This window comes from Gambusia affinis, linkage group LG17 (assembly GCF_019740435.1).
Source record: "Gambusia affinis linkage group LG17, SWU_Gaff_1.0, whole genome shotgun sequence".
Taxonomy (NCBI): Eukaryota; Metazoa; Chordata; class Actinopteri; order Cyprinodontiformes; family Poeciliidae; genus Gambusia; species Gambusia affinis.
In genome coordinates, this window is record NC_057884.1 from 25,410,647 (window position 1) to 25,420,498 (window position 9,852).

A 9,852-nucleotide genomic window follows, 5' to 3' on the forward strand; every position below is an offset into this window, starting at 1 on the left:
GCCAATCTGTTTGACAAAGATCTGCCTCGTTTCAGTTTCACCACATTTGTGTCATTTGGATCCCGGACTGAGCTCTCCAAAGAAGACGTCATGGTGATGAACTGGTCCTTGGCAAACCTGGAAAATTGTGGTTTTTTGATAATTTCTTCTTTTGCAGGAGGAACAGTTTTGCTCTTTGACCGGAAAAGGTTTCTGATATCACCAAGAATCTTTTTCAGGTTAAAATGAGGAGCGTATAAACAACTTGTGTCTTTCTGTCCAACCGAACCTTCAGCCTTACAGTAATGAAGGTCGTCAATAATCGTTTTGCTAATTCCGTCTGCAACCTCGTTTACTTCTAAATGATCCAGGCCAGATTCTGCATCTTCTGCACTTTTGGCATCATCTGAATATTTCTCTATGATTTCAGTAATGCTCTCGCTAACTGAGGCCACAGAGTAAAGAGATTTTACAATAGGAGAAACGCTTCTCTCTGTAAGGTCGAATGCAGTCTCTGATTCTGCTGGAGACACGCCTGAGCTTCGCTTTTTAGTGAATGCACTCCAGTATCTTTCGATGCATCTCGATCTGGGTCTGTTTATGTGTTTTCGGAAACATTGAACTGCGTTGGAAACCATATTATTGAAATTTCTCAGGTTAGAAATGCAGCCACTTGCAAACACTGCTGGTGATGAAGGAAAACTAGAGGTTCTCCTGATGCCATTAGCAATGGACGTTACCTTTTCAGAGACCTCCTGTTCCATCAGTGAGTTCAACTCCACGCTGCTCTCACAGACTTCTTCTGGCTGTGGAACCTCGAGGACGGTGGCCATTTCTGTTGAAATCATGTTGATCAAATGCACGCTGATGTTTTCATCTGGTATTTTACTCTTCATGCTCTTCATCATGTTTTCTTCCAATATTGGCACAAGGACAGTCAGTGAATTTTCCACACATTGTTGAAAAATGTTGGTAAGTATGTCAGCCATGACGCCTGTTATATGTGAATCCCTCAGGCCCTGTGAAAGCAAGGTCCACTGCGCTGGTGTTAAAGTGCTCAGGCGGGGCATTATGATGTCCTCCAGGTTGTCAATGGAGATGTGGATGCTTCTGTTTATTGGCTCGTTTGACTCTTCCATTTTTCAAAGTTTTTATCTTTTTTTTCAAAGTTTTCCTTAAAGAAACAACGTTCTGCTCACTACGGATTCTCTTCTTGGAATGACTTTTACCTGAAACTACACTAAAAGTAGTAGTAAGCTGCCTTTGACACTGTTTCACGTCATAAGCCATTATGACGCAGCCATCCCCCGCGCGAACCCAGAGACACGCCTACGAATATGCGCATGCGTAGAGACATAACTTTACGCTAACTATCAATAGCTAGCTTACGGTGGAAGCTAGCTGGAAGAGCAAGGCCTCGACTGTCACGTGGCCTACTGAGCTCTGTAACCATGGAAACGTAGACTGAATCTGAAGAAAAGTTGTAATTTAACGTTATTTTCGATCATTTAATGCATTAGTCTACATTATTTATGTACCAAACTGTAGAATTAAACTGACTGGCTAAAGTTAGCATAGAGCGCCAGCTGTCGCACGACTCCCTACGGAAGCTCATTAGGGCTCTGTGGGAGATGGACCCCGAATTTTGCTCGTTTTGCCGGACATGCAGCGTTTTATAGCCACAGATATAAGAACTGCATGTTTGATTAAAGTACATCTGCTGGTAAAGTATTCATATTAAGGTCTAAAATTATTACAAACATGTTTTATGTCAGGAGAATCTCATCAACAACAGACATGGATTTCTAAACTGTTTTACTATTATGTTTACTTCAGAGATAAAACCTCAGTCACTTCCTCTGTTTATGTTCAGCATCTACTAAAGCCAGATCACTTTGCTAAAGGTTTATGATTTTTAATTTTTAATCTTGTGGCCAGTGAGGAGGAACCCTACAGAACGCTTCTTATAATGTAATGTCTATTTGTAAAACACATGAGTTTGAATCCATTACTGTTTTGGTAAATGTGAAATAATTGTTTCATCTAATTTTAAAGAAACATTTTGAATAAATAGTAAGTTTCTTTTGCCCTAAGGAAGACCATGATCAAGGCGGGATTCGAACCCAGGACCTCCCTGCTACAGGGAGAAGTTTTTATCCTCTCTCATTGAATAACTGAATTTCTGTGTGAGATTATTTCACCGTGTTCTAATAAACCTGGACGCTGCTGATTCTGTACTTCTTAGAATCTACCAGCAGGGGGAGCTACTTGCTGGCCATTTCCCAGGAAAACCAAATAAGGAAATGACGTGCTGTCCGTGTGGCGATGTCCTCAAATAGAAAGTGAGTGAAACACGCTGAGGAGGACTGCCAGAGCTCCAGCGGACACTAAACCAGGTCAGTCCTCGAGTTTAAGCCGGACAGAGCTGCTGCTTCTCACCGATGGGAGGGAAGCTAACGGCGGCTAGCGGCTAACCGGCAGTTTGCTGTTAAATCAGCAGGAAGTAGAGAGGTTTGGGTCTTTAAAGTGACTTTTTAAAGCAGGTTTTCTGCTGTAAGGCTTTAGATCTGTTAGCAGTCAGTGTTATGTCTGATATTTATGTTGAGTTTCCGTGTTGTTTGTAACTGTTCAGACATTTTATTAAAGCGACCAAAGCTGAGGTCAGATCAGAAATACAAGCTATAAGTCACTGCAGCTCAGGATGACTGATGGTCACGTGACAGCTGAGCTGCTGCCAAATATGGTCAAGGTTACTGCCCCCACTTCCTGGAACTGACAGGTTCAGACCCACCTGTTAGAGGGCAGGACGGACAGGAAGTGGACCCGAACTGGGTCAGAACATTGACACAGCTGGATGCAGTCAGTCACCGTCCTGTTCATCCATCCATCTTGATCTAGAAAGATGGATGACTTTGGTAAAGTTGTGTTGGAATGATTTCCATCTGTTGGATGTCTCCAGAATTATTGATTATTGACTCCAATCAGCTGATCAGTACTCCATGTCTCCCTGGTGTTCTGGTTGTGTCTCTGGACAGGATGGGGGACGTGGCGGAGGACAAGTCCAGCTTCTACTCCAATGCGGAGGACTACTGGAAGGAAGTCCCGCCCACCGTTGACGGGATGCTCGGCGGCTACGGCAGCATCTCCAGCATCGACATCAGCGGCTCCAAGGCCTTCCTCAGGAAGTTTCTCGGGGTAAGAGATGTTAGCGTTAGCTCAGTCTGGAGCGCCTTGGCCGCTTCCTGTCCAACGTATGGCGCCCCCCGCAGGACGGCGAAGGGAAGACGGGGACGGGCCGCGCCCTGGACTGCGGCGCGGGAATCGGCCGCATCAGCAAGCGGCTGCTGCTGCCGCTGTTCCGGACCGTGGACCTGGTGGACGTGACCCAGGAGTTCCTGGACAAGGCCCGGACGTTCCTGGGCGGCGACGCAGAGCGGGTCGGGAACTACTACTGCTGCGGCCTGCAGGAGTTCGTCCCAGAACCGGACCGCTACGACGTCATCTGGATCCAGTGGGTCATCGGTGAGTCAGGGCCGGATCCAGATGAGATGTATCCAAAATATTTAATATCTAAAATATCCAGACCAAGGATATTATGACCACGACTAAAAAACTGACTGTTTTCTCCTAATTTTGACTCGATGGTGTCCTGATAAGTAATTCAGGGGAATTATTACTGAAGTATTCAAACCAAACTTTAGAGCTTTTTAAACTCATTTTTAAAAACGTTTTTTATTCTCATGTCATTTTTTTTCTGTTATTGAGTTATAACTTTTATTCCTGAAATATTATAACTTTATTCTGGTCCAGAAATCTGAGCTTAATGAACGTTTAAAATACTGACAGACGAGCCTCATCAGAACCAGAACCGTTAGATGTCTGACCCAAACGTTCTCCTCGTTCTTCTTTGGTTTCTCTGGGATTTATTTTAAGTTTAGTGGAGAACATAAATGTCTGCCACACTTTTCAGATTTTTCATCCCTCCTTCCTGTTTGCCTGGTTCTGGGTGTATGAATACTTTTGGTTTTTCTGCAGGTCACCTGACTGACGACCACCTGGTGGCGTTCCTGCGGCGCTGCCAGAAAGCCCTTCGTCCCGCCGGCCTCATCATCATCAAAGACAACGTGTCATACGAAGGCGTCGTCCCCGACGACGTGGACAGCAGCGTGTGCCGAGATCTGGACATCGTGCGGCGCCTGGTGGGCCGGGCCGGCCTGCGGGTCGTCCACGAGGAGCAGCAGCTCAACTTCCCCAAGGAGATCTACCAGGTGCACACGCTGGCCCTCAGGTAGGGGGCGGAGCCTGTTGCCACGCTGTGGCCTGTCGCCACGGCGACGCCCTCACCTGGACAGTGTTTAAACTCCCCTTTTCAGGCCTGATGTGAACTTTACCACCTCTCAGGCTGACACAACGGTTCTGGTTCTGAAACATGAAGCCAGAATCGAGACAAACAGATTTATTGACACTCAAACCGGAACCACAGACTCCGGGTCAGGACCAGGGTCCGGGTCAGGACCAGGTCTCGCTCTGCAGGCGGCCCGTCTTCTCCATGGCGACCAGCATCTGCTCCGCCTCCTGGGCGGACACGCCCCCTTCCTGCTGGAAGGCGAACTGCAGCGCGTCGCACACGGCGGCCGGCATCTGCTTGGCGTTCCTGAACAGAACCAGAAACCGGGTCAGGAATGTTTGAACCAATAAATACAGCAAAAACACAAAGTTCTGTTTCTGGTCTCTTCATCCGTAGAAAACTAGAGCAGAACAGGAGGTTCTGGTTCTGGACTGACCCGGCGATGTAGAAGCAGCCATGTTTGTTGTTCATCAGGTCCCAGAGCAGCGCTGCCCTCTCCCTCACACGGTGCTGAACGTACACCTTCTCCTCCTGAACACACACACAGCTGAGGACACACCTCACCGGGTCAGAACCGGAGCCGGTCTGTTCGGGTCGGGTTCTGACCTGGTCCCTGGAAAAGGCGGTGAAGAGCTGCAGCTTCCCAGCCGCCATCATGGCCGCCCACTCAGAGCGGAAGTAGAAGTCCTTGGTCTCCGAGCGACAGCCGAAGAACAGAACGTTGGCTGGAGGGAGGAGAGGAGAGCAGGATGACGAGCCGATCCGGAGCAGGATGACGAGCCGATCCGGAGCCACAACTCACCTGATTTTCCCTCAGACAGCCTCTCCTGCAGCGCGGCTCTGAAGGGAGCCACTCCGGTTCCGGGTCCCACCAGAACCACGGGTGTGTCCCGGTCCGGAGGGAACCGCAGGCCGCCCCGCTTCACCCACAGCGGAACCAGAACCTCGCCTACAGGAACAGCAAGTACCAGGTCTCACTCTGTCATGATCCAGAAACTCAACAAACAGAACCTGAAATTTCTATATGGAAGAAAAACTGCAGTCCATCCACATTTCTTCCTTCCACACAACTTTAACTATAAAGAATCTCATTTCTAAAATATTCTGCAACTTTTTTGATTTACAATTAAAATTTCTGCTGTGAAACTTTTAACATTATGAACAATAAAATCAAATTTAATGTAAAATAAATACTTAAAAATACTTCAAAATTAGCTAAACATTTATTTATATAATCTGAAAATAAAAAATGGTTTTATGTTGTCTGCATTTAATAAGAAAGGATATTAAAATAACATTTTTAAGAGGATGGGATACGAGGACCATAATTAAACATAATGAAGAAATATTCAGAAAATTATTAGAATAAATTTATAGAATGTTTTTAATTTATAATCTTTTTTTTCTCTGTGGTTAAAAATCGTTTAAGGAATAAAAATAATTTCTTCTCCAAGTTCTGAATTATTCTAACGGGTTGGTTCCGACCAGCCCGACCCGGTTCTGAAGAGACAGGAAGCTCCTGCTGTTACCAAGGCGACCACATCACGCAGCTCCTGATAAATTTACCGTAAATCCTGCAGAAGCTGCACATCTAGAAAATTACCGGGTCCAGATGAGACCCGGCGTGGTTCTGGTTCTGACTTCACTAAACTGGACCCAAACAGCTACCAGAACCGACCTTGTTCCGGGTCCAGAGACGCCAGCCAGTTGGAGCAGAGCCCTATTCTGGGTCGGTGCAGCTTGGTTCTGTAGCGGACCACGGCCAGCAGAACCTGCAGCCGGCCGGGCAGAACCTGCAGGGAGACGGACCGGGTCAGAGGTCACGCTGCAGCTCGGCGGCGGCGGCCCAGCGGTACCTTCAGTGACGAGGCGATGGAGAAGGAGCGCGGCTGGATCTCTGGGATCAGGTCCAGCAGCCGGTCCGGTTCCAGTTCTGCTGTGGTGAGAGGAAAGTCTGCCAGAACCTGGAACCACAACCAGAACCGGGTCACCACGGGGAGCCCGGTTTGTCACGTCAGACGGCGGGTGTGACCTCCGACCTCCAGCGCGGTGCGGCGCGGCCGGTCGCAGTACGCCTGCAGCTGGTCCCGACCCGCCGGCGAGCAGAACTCCAGCAGCTTGTCCCGCTCCAGGTCAGAGGTCGCCACGGCGGCCAGCAGCTCGAAGAAGGAGCGGCGAGGAACGGCCGCCACGTCCAGGTAACGCTCCACCAGGTGGCGCACCGAGCAGGGCTGAGGCAGCCGGGCCGGAACTGGGTCAGAACCGCAAAGATCAGCACCAGAACCTGCAGCAGCGGATCTATGTGGAGTGGATCTACCTGGAGCGTCGCCGTTTGGCGTCAGCCTGAATCTGGAGTCCGGGTCCAAACGGAGCAGCTGGCAGAACCGCTGGACGTCGTCCTCTGAGTTCTGGGGACGGATCAGAACCACGTCTCCGGCTGAAAACCTGAACAGAACCACAGAGTTTGGGTCAGAACCGGGAATCAGTTCTCTGTCTGGGAACGTTACGAATCATTCCTGAAAAACGGTTCTGCTGAAACCAGAACCGACTGAGAAACCCGGAACGGACCGGCTACCTAGAACCCTGAAACCGGGTGGGACTGGACCGGACCAGAACCGGACCGGACCAGGACCGGACCAGAGCAGAACCGGACCGGAGCACCTACTGGATGTTGGATCCGCTGATGTCGAAGTCGAGCAGCCGGACGTCCTGGAAGTGGGTCGGGTCGGTGACCCGGCGGTTGGACAGCATCCGGGCCGGGAACGGACTGGACTCTGAAGGGACGGGCCGGTCCGGGTCGGTCCCGTTCCGCTCCTGGTTCTGGTCCGTCTTCTCATCCAGGAAGTGGATCGTGTACGACGGCGGCAGTCTGCAGGACAAACAGCAGAACCTTCAAACCGGGCCTCAGAACCGGCTATCGGGTCGGGTCGGGTCACTCACAGCTCGTCGTCCCTCAGCGGCTCCACCTCGGACAGAACCGGGTACAGAACCAGAACCTTCTCCCAGAACGACTGGAGCCACGGGTCGATCACGGCGTCCGGCCTGCAGCGGGAGCACAGTTAGACCCGGTCCGGTCCAGACCCGGTTGCTATGACGACAGCAGGGACTTCTCACCCCAGGTCGTGCTGGTCGTCCGCCAGACCCACCGGAACCAACATGGCCGCCCCGAGTTGGACCAGACGCTTCTGGAGCTTCTTAGCCACAAAATTAAACCTGCAGAAGAAGAAGAAGTTCTAAACGGGGACCTGAACGGGTTCTAAGTGGGTTCTGGTTCTGCACTAACTTTGGATACGATGAGTCTCCCAACCCCAGAACCGCACAGTCCAGGCAGCTCAGCGACCCGGCCGGCAGGGACTTTCTGAACAAGAACCTCCAGAAGTTCTGGGGAGAGACGGGAAAACGACCCGGATCAGACGGGTCAGATCGGACCGGACCCGACCCGGTACTCAGAGTACACCCTGCGTTACCTTCATGTTGTCTGGAGGGTCTCCCTGACCGGTGGTGGAGCAAACGAAGACAACCAGAGACTCTGAGATCAGGTCGGCCTGCAGAGGAACCAGAACCGGAACCGTTACTGGACCCGCCCGGTCACTGCAGAACCACCAGGTCCATTAAACAGGATTACTAAATGCAACACCTGTAGCTCAACAAATCCTGATCAGTAAATAAATCTGACACCCGCACAGCATTCTGGGAGATGTAGGCAGAGGAAAGGAGCCAAGAAAGACATCAACTCTCAATCTGGTTACCTAGCAACTCACTCACTCTTTGGTTACCTAGCAACAGCCTGTTGCAGTAGCAGTTTCAGGTTTCGCCTCATAGCTGCTCAAAAATAAAGAACGGAGCAGAGAAACTGAATAAACTGGAAAAGTTTGGAAACATTTCAGGTATTTAAAACAAAAAAACAAATCTAGAATTATTCATAAACTTCTATTCATATCAACTCATATGAATGCTTCTATCATAGGTTTTTCAGCCAAAACATCCAGACCTAATATAAGAACATTTGGATTTACTCTTGTTAGACGCAAACAAGCTAGCTATTTAGCTAGGTTATATTAGCAGCTAGTTAGCGGTAGCCGGAACTGACTCAAACTTTTGTCTGACAGAAAAGTTCAGCAAGAAAAAAAATATGTAACAAATGTGAGAATTTGTATTCAGCCACTTTTACTGCAATGCCCTGAAATAAAATCTGGTGAGATCAACTGACATGGCCCTAATCAGAGGAGCACAGAGCCTCTGGAGGAGCTGCAGAGTTGCACCGCTCAGATGGGACAACAAGTCTGGCCCCCAGTGAAGCATGGCAGTGGCAGTGTCATGCTGTGGGAAGCTGGATGGAGCGAAAACCTGCAGCAGAACCGGACTCACCACGTTGTATCCGTCCAGAGGCAGAACCCGGACCTTCAGCCGCCTCCTCTGGGCCTGCCGGCCGACCCGCTGGGCCGTGTCCTGGGCGGTTCCGGTCTGACTCCCGAACAGAACCAGCAGAGCGGGAGCCGCCATGATGTCTGACCCAAAACCCGGTGAAAGTGAGCCTCACAGATGGAAACGATGCTTCTGATCTGCCCGGAAACAGGAACCACTAAAAACTCATTCAGTTTCTGGATAGTTTAACAACAATGCGCAAATATAAATAAATTAATTTTAATAAACACCGTTAAACTGGTCCAGCAGAACCAGAACCGATGCTAACTAACACATGAAGATAAAAACAAGCCTGCGTGTTAATTAATGTCTGCTTTGATTTTTATATAAATTTTAGACATAAAGACAAAAATAAATCATCTTCTGATCTGAAGCTAACATCTAAACATCAGTATCTGTTTATTCAACTTTTAGTTTTCACTCATTAAGTTTGTGTTTTAAACAGAAAAACATTTTTAGAGTAATTTTCCAATAAATATTGACCTTTCTTTAGTTTCATACTTCCTTACTAGATCAAATTCATGTTTAAAAACAGGAAATTGAGCAGGTTTCATCAGTGCTGCTAGCTGCTGCTAACTGACCGATAACAGAGAAAATGAGCAAATATTTCCACTCGGGGTAAATTTCCACTCGTGTTAAACTCACACAAAGAAAGAAACTACACAAATAAAATATTTACCTCTGCTGTCTTTCTCGGGAACAACTTTAAACGACCTTAAAGTTAGTTGAAGCTAGCCGGAAAACACAAACCAAACGAAACACTTTACGGCAAGCCGGCGGCGCGCTGCATTCAAGTACCAGACAGAGAGTGGGAGATTATAATTTTATTTTTCTATAGTAGAAAATTTGACTTAATCCAGTAACTCATCTGAGTGAAACACATTATATGGATTAATTCCGCCCAGAATGGTGATTTAAGGCCTTTATTTATGTTAATTATGATGATTTTCTGCTTCCAGCTAAAGAAAAGATGACATTTAAGATCCGAATATTATCAGATCAATAAAAATATTTAAATACAGAAATTAGTATTTTATTACTTAAAGGTTATTTTCTAAAATCACATTTAAGTTGTGATTCATCAAAATATTGAAATTATC

General features: G+C 48.0%; 2 protein-coding genes across 8 annotated transcripts; one reads left to right on the top strand and one right to left on the bottom strand.

The window, feature by feature from the left end:
• Positions 1–2,237: 2,237 nt before the first annotated feature.
• On the top strand, positions 2,238–4,695 carry ntmt1 (N-terminal Xaa-Pro-Lys N-methyltransferase 1). 3 transcript variants are annotated; one of them, XM_044096042.1, is made up of 4 exons: positions 2,238–2,375; positions 3,015–3,174; positions 3,249–3,501; positions 4,015–4,695. In XM_044096042.1, the coding sequence occupies exons 2-4, from the start codon at positions 3,016–3,018 to the stop codon at positions 4,269–4,271; spliced, it is 669 nt and encodes a 222-aa protein (XP_043951977.1). In that variant the 5' UTR covers positions 2,238–2,375; position 3,015; the 3' UTR covers positions 4,272–4,695. The 3 variants fall into 3 exon arrangements, with proteins under 3 accessions (XP_043951977.1, XP_043951979.1, XP_043951978.1); XM_044096044.1 differs by lacking the exon at positions 2,238–2,375 and adding an exon at positions 2,384–2,490; XM_044096043.1 differs by lacking the exon at positions 2,238–2,375 and adding an exon at positions 2,519–2,894.
• On the bottom strand, positions 4,421–9,565 carry ndor1 (NADPH dependent diflavin oxidoreductase 1). 5 transcript variants are annotated; one of them, XM_044096035.1, is made up of 15 exons: positions 9,432–9,565; positions 8,696–8,889; positions 7,795–7,872; positions 7,611–7,708; positions 7,442–7,540; positions 7,268–7,369; positions 6,993–7,196; positions 6,645–6,772; positions 6,367–6,578; positions 6,184–6,291; positions 6,006–6,120; positions 5,130–5,276; positions 4,934–5,052; positions 4,764–4,858; positions 4,421–4,633 (listed from the first exon to the last, which is right to left on the bottom strand). In XM_044096035.1, the coding sequence occupies exons 2-15, from the start codon at positions 8,828–8,830 to the stop codon at positions 4,489–4,491; spliced, it is 1,785 nt and encodes a 594-aa protein (XP_043951970.1). In that variant the 5' UTR covers positions 8,831–8,889; positions 9,432–9,565; the 3' UTR covers positions 4,421–4,488. The 5 variants fall into 5 exon arrangements, with proteins under 5 accessions (XP_043951970.1, XP_043951966.1, XP_043951969.1 ...); XM_044096031.1 differs by having other exon boundaries at positions 4,764–5,052; XM_044096034.1 differs by having other exon boundaries at positions 6,367–6,772.
• Between the last annotated feature and the right edge of the window lie 287 nt (positions 9,566–9,852).

Bases quoted from the DNA above. Each gene is read 5' to 3' on its own strand.
- ntmt1 (XM_044096042.1), top strand. From the start codon at position 3,016: ATGGGGGACGTGGCGGAGGACAAGTCCAGCTTCTACTCCAATGCGGAG. The intron at 3,175-3,248 runs GTAAGAGATGTT...CGCCCCCCGCAG, and splicing joins TCCTCAGGAAGTTTCTCGGG to GACGGCGAAGGGAAGACGGG. The intron at 3,502-4,014 runs GTGAGTCAGGGC...GTTTTTCTGCAG, and splicing joins CTGGATCCAGTGGGTCATCG to GTCACCTGACTGACGACCAC.
- ndor1 (XM_044096031.1), bottom strand. From the start codon at position 8,830: ATGGCGGCTCCCGCTCTGCTGGTTCTGTTCGGGAGTCAGACCGGAACC. The intron at 7,541-7,610 runs GTTAGTGCAGAA...CTTCTTCTGCAG, and splicing joins GGAGACTCATCGTATCCAAA to GTTTAATTTTGTGGCTAAGA. The intron at 5,277-6,005 runs GTCGGTTCTGGT...CTGTTCCTGTAG, and splicing joins GTCTCTGGACCCGGAACAAG to GCGAGGTTCTGGTTCCGCTG.